The 22,624-nt window shown below is 37.3% G+C and overlaps 1 protein-coding gene across 8 annotated transcripts in view; it reads left to right on the top strand.

Annotated features, from left to right (window-relative positions):
- RALYL (RALY RNA binding protein like) overlaps nt 1-22,624 on the top strand; it is a 722,346-nt gene that overhangs the window by 615,521 nt on the left and 84,201 nt on the right. For all 8 annotated transcript variants that reach the window (XM_055125634.1, XM_055125632.1, XM_055125635.1 and 5 more), the window contains one exon: nt 19,218-19,265. In XM_055125634.1, the coding sequence (XP_054981609.1) occupies nt 19,218-19,265 (48 nt within the window). The remainder of the gene's footprint in view (nt 1-19,217; nt 19,266-22,624) is intronic.

The following is a 22,624-nucleotide window of genomic DNA, read 5'->3' as shown; positions in this document are numbered from 1 at the left end:
AATATACCCAGAAATCTGGTAGCCATCAGGAACAAACTTAGTAAGGGCTTCTGCTTAAACACCAAGTCAGTTTCATGCAAACTAACATTTCTGGATAAATTCTGAGTTTTAGATTTATTTTAGTCATCACGAATTTCTAAATAATAATTTTAATTATTTTAAAGTAACTATAAATATAAAAAGCTACTTATTGCTTTTAGAGATACTGAACTCTAGATTTGCATTTTAAAAGTGCTAAAAACGTATTAAAGCATTGCTTCTCAATTAAATTCTGTTCATCCTCTCAAGAATAAGAATGAGTACTCTTTATTTCATCAAACACAAAATGTGACCTTTTCAACACTTTTAATGAGATTGTCAAAGTACAAAAAAATTTTATTCAAAAGATTTTTCCATTTAATGTATCAAAACAAATCAATTATCATGGTATAGTTGATAGCTGCCAAGTACAAGAAAAGCTGTTTTATTTATAATAAGACCTTACCTTGAAAAATAAAATGATGCATTGATATTTTAGAGGACCAGTTTAGCTAGCTATTAAAATGAAAACTCAATCCCCCAAAGTTTCATGTTCTTAGAAACAGCATGATTTCTTTAAAAACAAAATTTAGTAGAACTTACCATTACAACTTACAAGTCATATTCAGCTTCAAGATGATGTACTGCTTTCTGTGGTTTGACAACCAGGAACATAGTTCATCCTTAGCTTCACTGAAAAACATATAAGAGATAAAACCCTTGATGAGGTATTCAGATATTGCAAATAAATGTTGTCTAAGCTATAACATCCCACAGGGCTAATTTCAATGAAGTATAATATAAACCAATTGGCTATTAAATAACTTGAATACCCTTTATTTATCTTTTTCTCTAAGAAATAGTCTTCATTTTACATGAATTGGAAAAGGTTCACTTTATATTTATTCACTGCAATGTTCTGTTCGAGTTATTTTGCAAAGCACAAGGCAAAATGGAAAGGTGAATCTAACGGATTCAGTAAAACCGAAAACGAACGTTTATGTTTCCCAGATTATGACTAGTTAAGAACATCCCCTTCACCTCTGAGACGCTTCTTTTGCCTCTTTCCCTTCGCACATTCTGGTTTTTCTCCTACTTCCTGCCCTCTTTTCATCTTACCTCTTACCTCCTACTCCTTTGTGATTTTTTTTTAATTGTATCACAAAGCTACAAGGTTGTACATGACCGGGTTTCATTCATAAATGCTCTACTACTCTTTGTGAATCTTTTATTTCTTTATTTCTTTAAGTTTTGCCTTTATAAAACAGGTATGTCGCTGCTCTGGATTTGGAGGGCTGGGGGCAGGGTGGGGTGGGGTGGTTCTTTGGTGGCCACACCCAGATGTGCTCAGAGCTACACCCAGCTGTGTACCTGGAGGCCGGACTATGAAGGCATAAACAAAGGAGGCAGAGACTCCAGGCCTCTGAGCCATTTCCCTGCCCGCATCTTGCTCCGAACTGCAAACCCAACTGTGCCACTGACTTCACTGTTCAAAGGAATCGTAATGCATTTGAGATGTTTGACGAATGCTAGAAATTGCCCTAGCTTTCCGATTAGTCCTTTAGTTCTATCGTTGGGGGTAAAAAAAAAAAAAATCTACGTGCCACCCTCTGAATAGGTCAAAATTTTGATAACCCCCAAGTTATAGCATTATTCAAGATTAAACCAGAATGAGATTTCTACTGAAGACTTTGAGGTTTATCATCTCTGGTTAATCAAAACTGACAATACTGAAAGACCAGAAACACATTAAAAACCTAAATAAATGTCTATGATCCTACCCCATAACATTACAGTAAAACTCACTACCAGCAAGAGCACAGGCATACACATGCACACACATGCGTGCACGTGCACACATACACATTGACACACACACACATCACACCATACACACATTCTAATCGGGTGTTGCAAGTCTTGTTCTCAAATATGATTCCCCCAGCAAATGATCACAACATATTTGAGAAAATACTTTAATATTTTAAAGAAAAAAAACCCAGAGGGAAAAAAGTAGAACTCCACAGAAACAAAGAAATGTAAAAATAAAGCTAAAGAAAAAAATTTTGAATGGCCAGAATTAATGTCCCTGGAGATTGGAAAAGATAGAATATCTATATAAAAATGTTTTAGTAAGGGATACAGTGATAATAAAAATTTTATTTTTATTTTTATTTTTTGATAAAATTTTATTTTATTTGGTAAAATAAATTCAAGACATTATAGCATGAATGAAAAATTTAATATAATGCTAGATTATGAACATAAAATATCAAAATAAAAATAGTAAAGATTCAAACATACTATCAGGTCAGCATATAGTAATAGTTGTTTTTACACAGAGAAATCAGAACATTATCAAATAATAAGAGAAAATGACCTGAAATTGCTGAAATAGTTTTCAGATTAATAGATACTAGATATAATCACTGTAACGCTGTCATCCCATTGTTCATCAATTTACTCGAGCGGGCATCAGTAACATCTCCATTCATCCCAGCCCTGAGGTTTTAGCAGCCTCTCCTTACTCATCTTTCCCAATGATTGGAGGCTCTTTCATTGTCAGGGGAATGAGACCTGTTATTGTTACTATTTTTGACATATCAAATACGCCATGGGGAGCTTTCCAGGCTCTGCCATGCAGGCGGAATACTCTTAGTAGCTTTCCAGGCTCTCCGAGAGGCATATATTTATTTCCCTTTATGATGATGTGTCCAGGAATATGTTCACTCATGCGTGAGGTTCAGCCTGAGAGTGTGGAAGGCGACCTGGAGTGTGGCAGGGGTGGGGTAGTGGAGGTCGGCTGCCCAGGCTGGATACCTTGGTGCAGGGAGGGCTCTCACCAACCCTCCTCTGGGTGCCCCGAGTGACAATAGCCTAGCTCGGAGTCCGGTGGCATGGTTATGGAGGCCTCATTTTATGCTCCCTTCTGGGAGAAGGAGCCGTGAGTTCTGGAGGGTGGCTAATGAAGAGATTATCTGGCGTGGGTAGGAGGTGGCTTATGGGTGTGACCCCTGGGTCTCCGGAGACTGGGGGAAGAAGCAGAGGATCTCTGCTCCTGGCTCCCATTGAGCCCAGAGTCCAAGATCACAAAGTTCCACATTACCTTGGTTCAGTGGGACTTCGCTCATGTGAGGCTCAGCAAGAGTGTCCGGAAAGCGGCCTGGAGCGTGGTGGTGGTTGGTTAGTGGAGGTCGCTGCCAGGGCTGGGTGCCTTGGGGCGGGGAGGGCTCTCACCCGCCCCCCTCTGGGGTGCCCCAAGTGAAAACAGTCTGGCTTGGAGTCTGGTGGCATGGTTATAGGGTCCTCATTTTCTCACTAGACATAATAATTAAAAAAACACATAAGCCAAACTAAGGTATAGTTTGTCCATTCATATAGATGAGAAGAGTTTAAAGGTTTTCATATGAGAATAAAAGTCATATACAAAACTCAGAGTCAAAATGAGAATTTCCTCAACACCAGAAATTTTCGCATAGAGGAATAAAGCCTTCAAAATTCTTAGACAAAATTATGTTATAGCTGAAGATCCAGATTGTCAGTTCCATCATACACATTATCAATCAAGCAAATAGTTAGGAAAAGATAGTCAATTGTGCTTATATTCTGTAAATTTGGAGCTGGTGCAATACTGCAGGAAGTACAGAATTAGATCTGGTTTTGGTTACTAAATTTTCAATTAACTTATTTTGCTTGGTGTGTGGTTTTGCTTAGAGAGGGCTTATTGTAATTATATTGTTGATTTATTACAATATAACTCAAGGCCAGCAACACTATTATTTCGCTTGATATGAACTAATGTAACACACACCTGTGTTTGACATTGTGTGGCGCTCAGGACTGATTCCTGGAGCAGTGTTTTTGGGATACAGTGTGTGGTGCTTGGGTTTAAAACTGGTCAACCCTGTGCAAGGCAGACAGCTAACTCCCTGGACCATTTCTCCAGCCCTAAAACATGTATTTTACCCCTAAGGCACATCACAATCTTCTTGTGCTCTGGAACTTGAGAGCAGTTGAGAACTATGTTTGAACATTTTAAACAGCAAAAGTCACCAACAAAGCCCAAGAAAACCCAAAAACAGTGGCACAAAATAGACCCTGAATAGGCTGTTTGTCTGGAGTCCAAAAGCAGTGACAAGAAGGCAGAACATTACTTGTTTTATCTCAGCTGGGAAATGGCTGTCTTGGTCTCACATTTTTAACCACTTTATGCACATCTGTGAGTGAGTTAAAGGGATGGTTAGTTTTAGTTTGGAGACTACAAATAACTGTCACCAGTTCACAAAAGCAGAATGTATGAATAATGAGGGATTGGCCGAAGCGATAGCACAGCGGGTAGGGCGTTTGCCTTGTACGCGGCCGACCCGGGTTCGATCCCCGGCATCCCATATGGTCCCCCAAGAACCGCCAGTAGTAATTCCTGAGTGCAAAGCCAGGAGTGACCCCTGAGCATCGCTGGGTGTGACCCAAAAAGCAAAAAAAAAAAAGAGGGATGGCTGTACTTTCAGAAACCCAAAGATCACTGAACCTTTTCTAAGAAAACAACTAAAGTTTGTTTGTTTTACCAAAGAGAACCAGTCACTCAGGGGATGGGTAAAGAGATAATACCATTGTAACTAGCAGCACTGAAGCCACTAGGGAGAACTTCGCTGGGCACCAGTAGCATAAAACAGAACTCCTGGAAAAATTTTTTAAAAATTTTAAATGAGGGCTCTTTAACTACCAAGCAAAGGAGAATTGTACAGGAAGGAAATGGAATCCCTGCTCAATACATTGCTCAAAAGTCAATAGCGTTTACATAAGCAGAACAATAAATACACTATTGACTAATACAAAAGAATTTATAGAAAAAATGGGAATTTATGAAAAAGTTCTTCAATGTAAGTAAACAGTGCGATATTCTGAGGACTCAAAGGGATTTCATTTCATTCCTCTGAATAATATTTCGTTATATTCAAAAGGAATTAACAATTGAAAGGTTTAAACTTCCAGTTATGAGATAGTCAATCTAAGGGATACAACACAAATAGCATAGTGATTATAGTTATAAATACTGTATTGTACATTGAACGCATGAAATCTTAAAAATTATCACCACGTGGAGATGGAGTAACATTATAGCAGGTAGACAATCGCCTTGCATCTGGCAAACCTGGGTTCAATCCCCAGCATCCCATATGGTCCCCAAGCACCTACCAGGAGTGATTCCGGAGTGCAGAGCCAGGAGTAAGCCTTAATAACTGCCATTTATGCTGCCCCCAACCTCAAAAAAACTTTATAACCACACTAAAAAATATAACAATATAGTTATGCATAATCATTGTGTTAGACATATGCTGGATACATAATACATAATACACCATATACATGACAAAAAGTTAATCCTAGAATTTAAGAAAATTGTAGAAAAATATCTATTTATTTAGCTCAATAGTGGTAAGGATGAAATTACCTCCAATAAAAGTGATTAGATTGGGATCTTATTCAGAATATAGCTGTTGATTCCTTAACAAAACTCCAGATTCAACACAATGCACTATTTAAAGCAGCAGACGACAGATTTGTCACTATGAAGGGAAAAATGCAATAAGCAAATGAAAAAAATACTAACAAATATTCGCTGTGTAAAATAAAAGCAAGTGTCAAAATTATAACAAACAAAAAGGTATGGGTAAAAATTCATTCAATTTCATCTGCAAATAACAGATATTCCTAAATCTTGCAGAACACTAGAGTAAATGCAAAGAATAAAGTATATATTGATTTATCAATCATAGTTTACAAAACTCTTACTGGTAGAGTTTCATGCACCAAACTCCCCAATAGAGGTCCACTTCTCTCCACCATTGTCCCAGCTTCCCCTTCCTGCAATCATACTCTTCCTGCTCCATCAGCCTCCCTCAGGAGACCTGTAATCAGTGTCTGTTACTGCTGAGCATTACTTATTCCCTCAGTATGTTTCTTTATATCTGTATAGACCAAACCCAATCAAAATTCTCTAAATGCAGCTATGAACAGGACTTAGTCTACATGGTTCATAATATCATAAGGATCATCTTTGTTTATAAAAATTAGCTTAACTATTACTCAATCGTGTTCTTTACTAAAAGAAGGAGACAAAATAATTTGTTGAGAACTGTGAGACAAAATAACAGAGGTGGGAAATTTTTGACATAACTAAAATTTTCGCCAAGATATAAAAGAAAGTAATGAAGTATAGTATTATGAGGTAAATGCTTCTGTACACATGTGATTTATGAATAAGAATTGATATATTAATGAGGATAAACTAGAAGCCACAACAATAAGCTATTTTATACTGACAGTAACAATTGACAAAGTACACACCAAGTCAATATGGCATAAAAAAGTTATTCAGTATACCATTTTTGCTTCTATATTTGTAAAAAAAATTCATGATAGGTAATATGTTTCATGCAATAAGAGTTTGTAATAAAAAAAGCATAAAGAATATCTATGAGTAGTTAGACATTCTGGTAAAATGGGCAATTTAACAAAACAAATATATGTGCATAATGGTAAACAACTTTAGAATACAAACATCGTTAAAAACCTCAAAATTTATTAATGTAATGCTGATAAAAACTGACCTCCCAATTTTCATTTAAATAGCTTCACTATCTGCCATTAACATAATAATACTTTTTTGTTTTGGCTTATAGCAATTGGCTCCTAGTCAATATGTTAGTTGTATTTAAGGAGTTTTCTTGTCACTGTTTTATTTAGAATTTTCAAATAGGTGCAAAGACTTTTTAAAAATGTCTTTGCACCTATTTGAAAATCCTATTTTTTGTCTTTCATTGATGTTGTGCCAAATTATGTTGTTTCCAGATTTGAACCGCTAATAATTTTCTATCTCTGGTTTATTTTGGCTTATTTTATTCTTCTTTTTAAATGAATTAAGACTGAACTTCAAATTTTATTTTTAATAACGAATACATACAGAACTATGAAAATTTCATTATTATCCTTGCCTTGTGCCCTCTAGGCTCTGAAATAAGTACTTTTTTCTGGATAGTCTGAAAGCCTCAATTTTATTTCTTCTTTAATTCTGCATCAAATTGACTGAAGAGAGCTAAAACTGGAACAACTGCTAAAAGGAAGTAGTAACAGATTCAGTACACTACTTCCCCAATACCTGTAGTTACGTGAATAGCAAAATGTTCCATTATTAACCATGTAATCTGAATAAAATAAAAACATTCAATTTCAGCTTGGAAGATATACCAGACTACAGAATGGTTCTCGTCTCTAAAAAGCCCTCACAAAGGGGTGGAGGAAGGAGGATTCTACTTGAAACATTTATGTCTATTATATTGTTCTGTACTTGGCCATATGTTTTGTCATAGTATTTTTCTTATTATTATTCTATTCTCTTTCTCAGACTACCAGAAGCATAAGATATTTAGAACTCATTATTTTATTTCTTTGTTATATTTAGAGGAACATTCTTCCTTGTAATTACAATTCTTTAATTCTTGTTCTGCCTTCTGGAGCTACAATGAATAAATTCAATGCCTCTTCCACTAGACAGCCTTTGAAATATTTAAACACTTAGCTGCCTTCCTTCCCAAAGGCATACTTCTCTAGATGAAACTATCTTATTTAATTTAACCATATTCAAAGAGAGTCATTGTTTTGATACTTCTTACCATCCTAATTTCTTTATCTCTATGCATTCTATTTGCTTAGAATCATTCTAAAACTTTACTGAAATACACCAAAGAATCTCCAAAGGTATCTCAAATGTGAAAGTTAAAAGGAATAATTGCCTCCTTTTTTAAAAATTTAATTATTATTTTACTTTATATTTTTTTAATGAATCAACGTGAGAGACAGTTATAGACTTACATACTTTCGTGATTACATTTCAGTCATACAATGATCGAGTACCCATCCCTCCATCAGTGCCCATTCTTCACTACCAATGTTTCCAGTATCCCTCATGCCACCTTCACCCCATCCCCTCCTTGCCTTTGTGTCAGGGACATTCCCTTTTATCCTCTCTCTCTTTTGGGGTGTTATGGTTTGAAATACAGGTACTAAGTGGCCATCATGTTTGGTCCATAGTCTACTTTCACATGCATCTCCCATCCTAAGCGAGCCTTCCAAGCATCATTTACTTAGTGGTCCTCTTTCTATCCCAGCTGCCTTTTCCCCCAGCGTGTGAGGCCAGCTTCCAAGCCATGGAGCAAAACTCCTGGCCCTTATCTCTATTATCCTTGGGTGTTACAGTAACAAGTCTCACAATGGAGATATTACTGGTGCTTGCTTGAGCAAACGATGAGCAACGGGATGAGATTGTTACAGTGATAGTTAGTCTCCTATTTTCTTACTTTATATTCCACAAATTAGTGCAGTCATTGTATGTCTGTCTCTCTGGTTCAATTCATTTAGCATGATACTCTCCATGTCGATCCATTTATATGCAAATTTGATTTCATCTTTTCTAATAGCTGCATAGTATTCCACTGTGTGGATGTACCAAAGATTCTTTAACCAGTCATCTGTTCTCAGGCATTCAGGTCCTTTCCAAATTCTGGCTATTGTAAACAGTGCTGCATAAACATACAAGTGTAGATGTCTTTCTGCTGTATTTTTTTTTGCATCTCTTGGATATATTCCCAGAAGTAGTATTGCTGGGTCAAACGGGAGCTCAATTTCTAGGTTTTTGAGAAATGTCCATATTGTTTTCCAAAAATGCTGAACCAGTCAGCATTCCCACCAGCAGTGAAGGAGAGTTCCTTTCTCCCCACATCCATGCCAATACCCATTGCTCTTGTTCTTTTGAATGTGTGCCAGTCTCTGTGGCGTGGGATGATATCTCCTTGTTGTTTTGATCTGCATCTCCTTGCTGATTAGTGATGAAGAGTATTTTTTTCATTTCCTTTTTGGCCATTCAGATTTCTTCTTTGAGAAATTTTCTGTTCATTTCATCGCCCTATTTTATGATGGGATTGGATGTTTTCTTCTTGTAGAAAAAAACAAGAAGTGCCTTGTAAACCCTTGATCTTAACCCCTTATCAGAAGAACAATTGCCTCCTTTAAAAAAACAAATCTACACTTTATTTAATGCCAACTAAAATTTCTTTAGCTTTTATAAGACTGTGTGACACTCAAGACATATAGTGAGCTTGATATTGACATTGACAAAATTACTTAAATATTTATTAGTACCTGTATCCGATAAGTCATAGATAAAGTAGTTTATGCTCTTAAATTAGCCATGCTGATGACTTTGCTCGGTCATTTATAAAACCAAAATTATATTATCACATTTGGTATTAATATCATAAAGGATACTAAAGAATTTTTTTGACAATTAAATGAAATGATATGATCATTTGGTTTACCAAATAAATAATTTTACTGTAAAGCATAGAACAGTGAGTCACAAATGCAAAGGATGTAGTAAACATTAACCGCTCACCTCATCACCATCATCATTACTTTGGTGAGTTTTTTTTAATATGTACCATACCCAATGGTGCTAAGGGGTTATCAACACTCCACACAGAAAATGAGGGGACTCAAATTGAGGGTCTCAAACATGTAAAACATGTGCCCTTCTGCTTGAGTGAGTCATATTTCAGTGTTGTTAATATCAATGATGCAACTCTGAAACATCTCTACAAATTAGTCTCCAACATGGAGAATGTGAACAGTTAATTCATTTACTGTTTCAAGAAAACTTTAGAAAAATAATTTGCAATGGAAATAGTGTAACTATACAAGTTATAGAAAATGTTTAATTACAAACAGAAAACCCGTATGTTTGACAGTGTTCACACATGGTAACCCTCAAAGGTATAGAAAAACAGAATGCAGAAACAGAGAATAAAAGCCCAATCAGGAGATCAGATTCAGAAATCACACTAATGAACTAGGAAATAATATGAAGAACCATTAATTGAAAAATATGCCTAGCTACATTCATAAGGTAAAATAACACTGCAAAGAACTGAAAAATAGAAAGGATAGGAGACAGGTACTATCTCTGTGATTAAGAGAGAATATCCACAGAAAGAACAAATTTGCACTTCCTCAAGTTTGAGATTCAAATCTGCCTGGAGCAATGTGTGGCCGGAGTTCATGGGATGGGAGCCCAAGAGAGAATACAAAGGGTAGGGCACTTGCATGGCACACAGCTAACCCAAATTCCACCCCCACCCTGTACCCCATACAGTCCCCAGAACCCCATTAAAATAATCCCTGAGCGCTGGAGTGATAGTAGAGCAGGTAGGGCATTTGCCTTGCACACGGTCCACCCAGGTTCAGTTCCCAGCATCCTAGATGGTCCCCTGAGCACCGCTAGGAGTAATTTCTGAGTGAAAAGCCAGGAGTAAGCCCTATGCATCACAGGGGCTGATCCAAAAAGCAAAAGAAAAAAAAAGTGAACCTTGGGTGCAAACACAGTAATAAGCACTAAACGCCACGGGAGTGACTCCCCAAAAATAAGCAAAAGGGAACAGTTTAGGGGGGAGAGAGAAGCTTGTTGGGGTGTCAGTAAACTGATAGCCATCAGTGAGCAGCTTCCTCCTGGTGAACATGTGTGGCTCAGAGATGCTCCTGACATAGATGCCAGAGGAGCAAGAAGGAAGCTGGAGGAAAAATTCCCCTACTTGTCCATTCCCTGAAATTTTCCTTCACTATCCTCTGCAAAAGTGTGCCAACTTGCAAAGAAACAATATTCATAGGATGAAGCTGGGTTGTCACAAAGCAAGTCCCTCCATCCCAAAGTAGATTTCTAGTTGAAATAAAATCAATTGATTTTTATTGTCAGAAAGGATCAATCTGATATGCAATTACAACCTCTTAAACATTCAAATATTGATATTCAAGTGTTTGGAAATTCTAATTAGATTTTTTTTCTTCCTAGAAAATTAAGTAGTCCTAGTACTTTTTTTTTTCTTTTGGGTCACACCTGGCGACACATAGGGGTTACTCCTGGCTCTGTAGTAAGGAATTACTCTTGGCGGTGCTCAGGGGACCATATGGGATGCTGGAAATCAAACCCGGATCAGCCGTGAGCAAGGTAAATGCCCTTACCTGCTATGCTGTAACTCCAACCCCAGCAGTTATAATACTTAATACAGTGCTTGAGCGATAGCACGACAGGTAATTCAATTCCATGCAGTCAACTTGGATTTGATCCCAGGCACTATGTTTGTTCCCCCAAGCCCACAAGGAGTAATACCTGAGTGCAAAGCTAGGTATGAGAACCTCCATATGTGACCCAAAGACAAGATACAAAAAAATCTATTTATTGACATATAAGTTCAGCTAAAACAAGGGAAAAATGAATCATCATCTACAGGATTTGACATGAGCTCTTCCTGGAATATTTTACTCAGAGAACTTCAGTGTCAAGAAAGTCAGACAAACTAGATTAAAGTCAAGGAAGAGAACGTCAGGAACAAATAGTAAAAGTGATTGGTCTGTGGCGAGAAAGGCTAACAGAAATCTGTAGAGATTACCCAACTGACGAGAACCACTGAGATCTGACAAGCACGAGTCAAAAGTAAATTAAAAATATCTATAATCAAGGAATGGTATGATAAGTGACATTATTCTGACTCAACAGATGCTTCAATTGGGAAAATGTGGGGCTTGAGATAGACCTTTGAGAATGAATAAATATTCAGCACAAAGAAAATACAACACATGCTGGCACAGACTTTGAGCAAAACCCTAAAGAGAAAACTTTGTTGTACAGCCAATTAAGCTAAGGCAATCAATTGTGTAATAGATGGACACACACACAAACACACACACACACACTCACACACACAGAATCCTTTCTTGGTGATGGAGGAGCTTTTTTACACCATGCAAAGAGGAAGTGCTGGGAAATACTGAATGATTAAAAGAGCAATTAACTAAATGCCAATAAACACAACCCTTTAGACTCTAAGAACTAAGTTATATTGGAAGAGATGAGGAGAAACTTGGAAAGAAGGATGATCCCCTCACTGGTTCTGATGAGAAGATACATTTCTAGGCCAGGCCTTCAGAATATCAAGATTGCTCTCCTGTAATCAAATTTGTAGTTGTCTGGTTACCAGATACTCCACTCTGTTTGTGAAAAACAGACTGGGAGTGGGGAGGAGCACTCCCAAGTGGTACTAAGAAGACTTAAGGATCCCTTTAAACTTGAAACAAGATGCTACTCAAACCCTGTATTACTCAGGGGTCTTTCAGGGTTATCCCTGGTGGTCCTTGGGCTTGAGCCAGGGTAGGCCACATGCTAGGCATGTCCCTTAACCCCTAAAAATTGTATTTTTATTCTCATTGTGCCTGCCAAGAAATTATTTATTAACAATAATCTTAATTTTTATTTTTCTTGACCAAGAAAACGGGTGTGTAAACTAAGTATAAATTTGGCATTCAATAAATATGTTTTCTAATATACATAGCATACAGGTAGCAAGAACAACCTCATTTAAGGTTAAATTTCTTGAATTTGAATTTTTCTTTTAATTCAACCAGAAGAGTGAAAATGTAATCTTTTTTCTTCTTCTTCTTCTCTTCATCCCAGGATGCACTGTTCACTTTCGTTGATTAAAGTCGTCATCCTTTAAGTGTGTGAGAATCTAAGCTTGACTCACCTCATAGCAAGAGACCAGAACCAGATCTGTTAAGTGGATTGTTTTAATATATTCAATTTCTTAGTCACTGTGTCTTCCTGAGCTGTCAGCTCACCTTATACACAATTAGCCTAGAACTCTATGAACTTATCATGATCCTTTACCTTCTCCTTAACCTTCACCCGTCTTCCAGTGAACCCTGGTGGTAAACTTAGTATTTTGTTGAAGAAATTCAGACTAAAATATTTGACTCTTTACTAATTGTGAGCATATGTGTTTATTTGTATCCTCTACATATATATGCAAACAAATATACTTCAAAATAAATATAAAAATAGAACAAAACCAAACCCCCCCAAAAGTCTGACCATTTTCTCTAAAATAAAAATGGTCAGACTTGTTTTTGTTTGGGGGCCACAACTGGTGATGCCCGTGGCTTCTGGTTCTGCACTCAGGGATCACTCCTGCCGGGCTCATGGGACTGTATGGTGCTCTGGGAATTGAACCTGGGGCAGTGACACACAAAGCAAGTGCCATGTCCATGGTACTATCTCTCTGGCCCTGCAAATGATCACATTGTTGTCTCCATATCATTCATGTGTCAAAGTTTATCATCTGTTCATGTATATGCACCACACTGAAAATCTACACCAAATTTAAGATAATTAGAAGCACATGCTACAGGTAGCACTGAGGACATTTGATTTTACTAACAACCAGACGCACGAATATCTAAAGTCTAGAAATTCTGTTAGCCTATAATTTTTTGCATTCATGACCTGTATTAGAATTTCAGAGAATAGCTATTATGTAGAATAGAATATACATAAAGCACTTTTCTCAATTTTTGTTCCATATTTTTTCTAACTGTCCGCAGTGCTTGACATCTATAAGAACTCTTATTAAATATTCATTTATCAATCTTTATCTTTATGTATTACTGTATCATTGTCATCCTGTTGCTCATCGATTTGCTTGAGCAGGCACCAGTAACGTCCCCATGGTGAGACCTGTTGTTACTGTTTTTGGCATATCGAATACTCCATGGGTAGCTTGCCAGACTCTGTTGCGGGAAGGATACTCTGGGTAGCTTGCCGGGCTCTCCGAGAGGGACGGAGGAATAGAACCTGGGTTGGCCGCATGCAAGGCAAACGCTCTACCCGCTGTGCTATCGCTCCTTATCTTTTATGAGAATTAATTCAAATACCACCTCTTTTGTGAAGCCTATTGAACCTTTTGCTATCCTATTTCTTCTATCTCAGCAATTTTTGCATATGTTTTGGCTTTGTCAAATTCTGCCTTTAATTTGAATGTATTTGTGTATTTTTCAAATGCCTTAAATTTCCAGTAATATTCCTTGAGAGTAAAAATCATATTCTACTGAAATTATCTTTAAGTTCCAAAGATAGATCCCGCTTAAAATAAATACTTAATAATTGATTATTCTATTTAATTTAGGAAACCATATATAATCATAAAGAGAAGTCCAGTAGAAGTTATTGTTGGCAATGTCGCTGTTAAGCCCTTAGAATGCACACTTATTGTACGAGGGTGCTTATTAATATTCTTCAGATTATGTTTTAATGAAGTTTTGTGATGGAAAATAAAATAAATTCCTGTGTATATTAGTCTATTCATATGAAGCTTGCTTTATAAATTCAAAAGGATTAGATAAAATTGATAGCATGTACTGCAAAGTCTAATGAGTTGTGATTTCTAATTTTATAAATAAAAAAGTTTAATAAAATTGTCAGAAAGTAACTTGCTCTCATTTAGTAATCAGTAACAAAAGAAAGGGTGTGAGTTTGCAACTCTAAACAATTACTTTGCCAATTTGCAACACAATTCAGGTAGTATCTGAAAATAGAATACTATTAAATTAAAAGTATAACAAAAGTTCTAAACATACCCTAGATTTTCAACATGAACAGAACAGAGCTGGAGTAGTGGTTCAGCAAGTAAGGCACAAGACTAGTGCGAGTTCTATCTCTAGAGTCCATCTGGTTCCCTGAACACCACCGAAAATGCTGCTCTGAGTACAGAGCCAAGAGAAAGCCCTGAGCACTACCCAGTGTGGCCCAAAAACAACACATTAACAATAAATTTAAATAAACAGATAAATTTTGAGTACTTATTTGTTAAGTTGTTAAGAGAGTCTCTTGCCCGCGTGCCCGGCTGTCTTCCCTGGCGCTCCTCAGAGGAGATGGACTCCAGCTTCCCTCCCTGCCCTGAGCAGAGCTCCCGGCAGTCAAAGACCTCAGGAGCCTAGCCACAGCCATGCTCAAGGTCCCTCTCCACACATTTGGACGAACCTCATGCATGAAGGTACCGGCAGAGAAACCCAGGTGTGTGGGACCCGGGGCTGAGACCTCCAAGCCTGCTCGGATCGGGACTGGGCCTCTTCTGCCCAGATCTCTCATTTCCCAGTAGCTAGACAGTCACACTCAGGGACTACCTCCGGCACCGGCACCGTGGAATCCCATCCATGGCCAGCATCCAGAGACTTAAGAGCAAGCTCCCGGAAGCAACCTCTTTTAGCCTACTTCTCCCTCTTGGAGAACCTGGCAAACTACCGGGAGTTTCCTGCCCACATGGGAGACCCTCAAAAGGTCCCCATGATGTATTAATATGCCCAAACCAGTAACATGCTGGGTCTCATTCTCCTGACCCTGAAAAAGCCTCCAATGCAGCGTTATTGGGAAAGGATGAGTAAAGAGAGGCTTCTAAAATCTCAGGGCTGGGGCTGGAGAGATAGCACAGCGGGTAGGGCGTTTGCCTTGCACGCGGCCGACCCCGGTTCAAATCCCAGCATCCCATATGGTCCCCTGAGCACGGCCAGGGGTAATTCCTGAGTGCAGAGCCAGGAGTAACCCTTGTGCATCACCAGGTGTGACCCAAAAAGCAAAAAAAAAATAAAATAAAATAAAATAAAATCTCAGGGCTAGGACGAATGGAGACGTTACCGAGACTGCTCGAGAAAAATTCAACGATAAATGGGATGATGATGATGATGATGATGATGATGATGATGATGATGATGATGATGATGATTTGTTAAGTATACGTAACTGTTGTTGCACTTTTCTAGAAGTTTGAGTGCCTGTCCTTACCAGTGATCATGCTTCCAAATGTTGTTCCTGAACTTGTTTCCCTCCTAAATCGTGCCCCAAATACCTAGTTAATTAGCATTTTGCTTATAATGCTGGGGAATCACACTGTCATTCAGAGCCACTGCAATGAATATACTAAAGCTCCTAATGTAAAAGCCAAAATAATTTAGCTCATGAATATAAGAACACCACTCTTATGAGAAGGAGATTTTTTTTTAAGTTGAAGCTGATTTTCCACATTTAAAAAATTCTGAAATACACAGAACTTTATGTATTTCTTCAAATATTGCTTTGGGAAGGCTAATATCTAATAAATGTTGACATAAAAATGAAGGAATTATTACAAAAGAGAATCAGGGAGAGAAAGAAAAGCCAACAAAGCAGAGTTCAGAGGGATGCGAAGGACATGGCCCTATGGTCATCTCCCTGTATCTCCCTCCATCTCTTCCCGTTTCTTGGAGATCCAGCTTACATTTATGTACAGCACATGACCAGAGCTAAGTACAGCTATGGTTGTCCACCAAAACCTCAAGTCATTAATACAAAAGCAGACTTGTGATTACCAAGACTGTTGTGTTTGTGCATCTTATTTCGTCTTTAATGCTGACAGGTAAACTTGAGTTCATGATGGCAGTGAGACTTAACATCCATCAATTCAGGATACTTAGCTCTCAGTGGTTCTTATAAATATGCTTTAGCAGACAATATTGAACAGAAGATAGGCAGTTGTACAAGATAATTTAATCAACTGAGATCAAAAAGTAAATTCTTGTTTCTTATGAACTAATTTCCAGGTGGCTATTAATTTATTGAATTATTTCCTAAAAGTATAAAACACTCGAGTGCAATCATTACTGCCATCCACATAACTAACATATTTATTAATTACGCCATATTGTCATAGTTTCTTGTAATTAAACCCTAGGGAGTTCAGACCAGGAGAAAAAAGCTCATAAAAACAATTTAGTCACATTCTATTCCCTTTATTCTGCTACAATTGAAAATATTGATATACTCATTGAGCGGGATACTCTCGGTAGCTTGCCGGGCTCTCGGAGGAATCAAACTCGGGTCGGCCTTGTGTAAGGCAAATTCCCTACCCATAATGCCATCGCTCCAGCCCTTAGTTCACTTCTTAGTTGGTGGAGCTTTTTGTCTGGGTCAAAACTACCTCCAAAAAATGTGTCCTGGTTGATCTACGCTCCCCATCTTCTCTGTGGCAGTGTAACCTCAGAGTGTGTTATCTCTCATCTATCTTACAGTCGTCTTTGATCTTTGTTGACTGGATCTGCCAAGATTTTCCCTGCCTTGTGCTTTTGTGTTTCCCATTCCTCTGTCAGTGCCTTTTCTCTCCTGGCTCCTCAGAGGACTTTTTTGATCCTTTAAGCCTCTGGTTACTTGTCATCTCCTCAGAAAGGCCACTCTCAGTGGTTCTCCCCTCAGTTTTTTTGTTCTTTCATTTCCTTCCTGTGTACTTTTTATTAGTTTAGTTTTGGTCTCCAACACTGTCAAAAAAAATAAAAAACACGTTTTTATCAGGTAAGTTAAGTGAGTAAGGGAGACGGTTCACACTAGTGAGAGGGCCTGAACTCCAGTCCTCTACAGCAGTGAACAGTTTTTAAGAGGTGAAGAGAACTAATTGGCACTTATCAAAGCTAGACTCTTATCTTCCCGCAGGCACTGAGAGATAATGGCACTGGATTTCTTGATGTTTACAGTTCAAAAATCGCTCTCAGAGACTTAAAAAAAAAATCTTTCATTCTTGGGCTGAGAAGCTGGTGAAAGGCTAAGCGAATACATACCTGTTAAAGAAGCAGAGGCACAAAGAAGCAACTGCCATTTTTCACAAGTAAATGTTCTAAGAAATGAGAGCTCAAAAGTTTACACTGATAACTTCCCATAATAACGCTCTGGGACAGTTATGAGGTTATCTTGACTCATACTACTCTGAGACTCATGTGAAAAGAAGCTATGTACTCTGCTATTAAATTTAAGAGCCTGGTATAGTTCCTAACATGTATGCCCTTAGGGTTTGGTGATAGACAATAGGTTGCTTTAAAATCCCTTAACATCCAGTTGTGAATGCTCTCAGGAGAAACTACAGCACAAGCTACACTAACTTACCCACCTGTAACAGTGAGGCATCAGTGGCTACTTTGCTCTCAATAGACAGTTATACCACTGCCTTCCTTCATTCCATAGATGAATACAACAGCATTGCATGAGCTACACGATGCAGTCTGCCAGCCAAGACACTCATGTGGTCCCACTTTGCATTTCAGATCTTGAATTCAAACATGATGTGCTCCATTAGACTGTGTTGCAGGCACATCTAAATCTAATAAGCTCAGTATGCTCTAATCGCTCCCTTACGTAATGAGTGTGAGAAGATGTAAATATAATTATCGTTAAATCTAGGCATAGATTACTCTGTCCTTCCAATTTTTCTAATACAAAAATAACTAAAATAAAAGACTGTTAAACATTTGGAAATACAAAAATCACTGTCCTGTTGTTCAGTGGCTCCTCAAAAAGTTAAACATAGGGATGCTGGAGGTAGCTCAGTAGTAAAATGCTCACCTAGCTTAAATGAGATGCTCAGTGGCAGACTGCATGCTTTGCATGTGTGAGGACCTCCTTTCAATGTCCAGCATTCAAAAAATAAAAGAAAGAAAGAAAAGAAGAATCACGCTTTAGTAACCATATGATAGAGCAATTCCACTCTGAGTGGCCAAATGATTTACATCCTTTGTACCTTACGATCTTCCAGCTACTAAATTCAACAGAGTTTTAGTAACCAAAATTGGAAGAAAATATGGTATACAAAGTGCCTTCTAAACCCTAGTGGCATCATGTAATATGCTTTTATTATATATTACTATAAGGAACATAGTCATAAAGTATCACTGAATGGATGTATTAATTCGTATTTAAATAACTCCAAATATTATTACTGTTGATAAGTAATGCGCTCCTTTATTTTTCTCTATGTGAAGCATTTAATCACAAGTTTTAGAATAAAAACTGTTAAGACTCTGAAGAAATCACATTACTGTTAGGCAATCTTACAATAAATGGATCATTAAACCTTTCCATTTATATTATTGTGTGCCTTCTGTTCATTGTCTAGTTTCGTTGTATATACAATAGTATGAAGGATTAACTATATTGTATTTTATCTGGAGAAAATGACCTTCATTCATATTTACTTATAAGTATTGAAAGAATTTTATACTGCCATATCTCTTCTTCAATTCTGTACCACAGAAACCATTTTCAGTCCTACATTGTCAGACATATAATAGATTGACAGGACATTATATTCAATTGACTATAATCTTATAAAGCCCTTGGGGTACATAATTATATCAAAACATGAATATTTTTAAAGTAGCAACTTTATTGATGTAGTAGTAAAAATTAAAACCCAAATGCATGTGACTGAAACAAATGTGAACTAATGTTTTTGTTTCCCTACTAGCGGCTACGTCTTTGACTATGATTACTACAGAGATGATTTCTACAATAGGTAAGCTTACTATTCTTACTTTCTTTTGTTTTAATTATATTTAACTCTACTGAATACTTTATTCACAATTGTTCTTGAGCAATGTTCAAAATAATATTCTTAGAGTGAAAATAAGGCACTAGGAGCCAGAGAGACAAATAGCAAGGAAGGTGCATGCCTTGCATACGGCAAACCCCAGCTGGATTCTTAGCACTGCAAATGATCTCCCTGAGCAGAGCCAGGAGTTGTCCTAGAGCACAAAGCAAAGAGTCATCCCTGAGTCTGCATCGTATCCCCCATTCTATCCACGTGGGAGAAAATTATTTTCTCTTACAGCCAAGTAGAAACTGTGTATATACAACAGTTTCTTTAACCTCTCAACTTGTATCCTGATTGAATACAGGTTGTATCCTGATCTTTCTATCATGAATAGTGTTTCAGTAAACAAGGGGCACAAATATCTATTTGAAATAGTATAGACAAATGGTTTAAATGGATATCTTAAAAAAAGAAAAAAGCTTAGTGAGCCCTTGGAAGAGCTTTCTTTTGCTCCATCGACAGCATGCTAGCTGCACAAAACAATGTATTCCTCCTGCTTGCCGCAAGAGTTTTCTGTGTTACTTCCCTTAATTATCCATTTAATTTGACTTAGTCCTTCAGATCTCAGCATAAGCAACACTCTCAGACTAAATTAGGTACCTCTGTATTCCTCTCTCAGCTCCCAACATTGTTTTTCACAGAATTTTTGATGTTTTTAACAATATTTCTAAGATGACTGGAAAGTGTCTTCATTTCTTCCTATATGGGTTCAAGGAAGAAGCTGAATTATACGTATCATAATATCCTGGGTGGAATATCAAGTCTCACACTGATAGGATACTTGGTTTCTCTTGCCTCCCTAGATTTAGAGAATGTTTTTCAAGTTCACAAAGAGAATCACAATCATAACCTAGACACCCAGTTAGATTTAAGAGTCAATTATATCAAAAGGGAAGTAGTTTTGGAAAATAATTCCATGTAGAGTTAAATTAAGGAAAATTGAAATTGCCTTGTCTTTGTGGCTATCACACAGTGATGATTTCACTACCACTATATTCAAACTACAGAGTTAAGAAAGTTGTTGCATTAGTTATCACTCTAAAAATAAATGCAAATTTTAAAGATAATTTTTCGAATAGTTTTAATAATTTCTATGTAGCATTTTTCTTTAAATAACAGCTTAAGAATGTTATAAATACTTGACAGCATCAAAACAATGTCACTTACTGCTAAAATTATAAAATAAAAACACTTCACACTATTTGGAAATTATACTTTTTACTTATTTTAAAAAGATTTTCTAAATAATGCCATTTTTATTTTCAGAAGGCATAATGGTGTTCTAATTTTGAGTTAAGTTTCAAACTATCCTTTTTTTTTTAAGTCCGCTAGTATGAAACTGGTTGACCATTCTAATCTCAGTTGTTTGCTATCATGTAACTTCCTTTCATATTTAAAGAATTTATACTTAAGATGACGTTTTTAGTCTAGATTAATAAAGCCCTGACTTCCACTGATTAATCTTGTAAATCTGAGTAATAATATTTTCAGTTTTCTTCAGAAGAAAATCAATTTTACTGTGGGTAATTGATAACTCAAGAAAATAATTTTCAAAAGAGAGTGTGAATGAAAGATGGTGACCTTACCAACCAAAGGAGTATTAATGAGTCAAATAAAGCCTGAAGCTCTCAGATAATTCTCACTATACACACACTACACACACACACACACACAAACACACTGGAATAGGTTGAAAAATCAGTTATTTGACTTAAATAAAATCTGTTTGGCTTTCAAGTGTAAAACATTCCGCTAACAGAGTATGTGCTGTGTGAGCAGTCTGTTAGAATTAATTTAGTTTCAAGTCATTCCTTTTGGATAAGAAAGATGTAAGCTTCTATCAATGGTAGATACAGACAGAAGTCCCCTGTGAACCAGAGAATCTTATGATAGAAAACCAAAAGGAGGAAGCAGTATGTAGTAGCAGTTTACAGGGACAGTGGGGATAGCTTTATCCACAGTAGTTCATCATGTAAATTCATATCCACAGCTATATTTTTCTCTTTAATAATGGTGCAATCAAGGGAAAGTTTTTCAATACCAAAGTCTGATGCCTTTCCTATGAAATGATCATGAAGTTAATTCTTGCCTCTTTAAGATTTTCCCAAGCATCAAATAAAACAGTATAGGTATAATGATCTGCATTAAGCCTGCTAAGTATTTTGTACCATCTCTTCAGTGCTAGCTACTGGTGGCAAGCAACAATGACCATTCACTGTGATGAACACCATGTGTCAGATATTCTGCTACCCATGTAGCATTTAAAACCTAATGATGGAGAAATAAACTGGCTGGTCATTTGCCCTTCCTGACCAGTGCGCTATGGATAGATGATTCCATTTTCAATGCTTTCTTTTCTGTCCCTGGAGCAGTGGAAAGGACACTCAGATGTTTTCTTTAATCCTAAACTGCAGTTTGGGCTCAGGAAACCCAAATCACATAATTATATTTTTCAGGAAAACTTTATAGAAATACTTTCAAACTAGGTACCAAGGAGCTGCACTAGTAAAAAGAAACCACAATGTCAGACTGGGGTTAGCAATTTTAGGAAGCCCCTGACTACCCCTCTCCATGGCTGGGGAGCAAGATGAGGGGAGGGTTATCAAAATTTGCTGTACCAAAGGGAGTTTCTGAGCAGCAACCGTGCATAGGAGATGTGATGACTGCTACTATAGCTTCCAAGCTCTGAAAACAAAGAAAAACTGTGAGCCTGGGACCCCAGACTCTAGGAAGGGGATGCCATCGCTGGCTGTTGCCAGGGTATTTGAGAGAATGGGAAGAGACTCTTCTAAAAGAACTGCAAACTGACTCAACATGGATTGAGCAGTTGCTTCTGCATGCCAGGCTAGCGTTAGGGTCAAGATACAAGGCTGGACAAGGCTGATCAAACAGGAAACCAAAACAAAATTAGAAAGCAAAATAGGAAGGTCAAGTGCTATCCTCCTGCTCCAGCCCAGTTGCATCTCTGTCCACTCACTTATTGGCCAAACAAGACACAAAGCCAACTGGTCCCATGGAAATGATCTGCAGAAATCCAACCCCACTGTGGTTTCCAGGTATATCTGAAGAGACGTTAGTCAGCAGCTGACACCTGTCAATATTATACTGTTTTATACTTACCAGACATGAGAATTCTAATATAATTTAGGATTTTAAAAACTTTGTTCAAACATAAAAAATTTCTGTACATGAAATTTCCATCTCGCAATAATTTTTATTCTGATCAAGAAGTAACATCTCTAAAGACTGGTTAAATGCCTGTTCATAGATTCATTGATCCT

Source organism: Sorex araneus, chromosome 2, assembly GCF_027595985.1.
Source record: "Sorex araneus isolate mSorAra2 chromosome 2, mSorAra2.pri, whole genome shotgun sequence".
Taxonomy (NCBI): domain Eukaryota; kingdom Metazoa; phylum Chordata; class Mammalia; order Eulipotyphla; family Soricidae; genus Sorex; species Sorex araneus.
The sequence above is the reverse complement of the archived record's forward strand: the minus strand, read 5'-3'. Positions and strand labels throughout refer to the sequence as shown.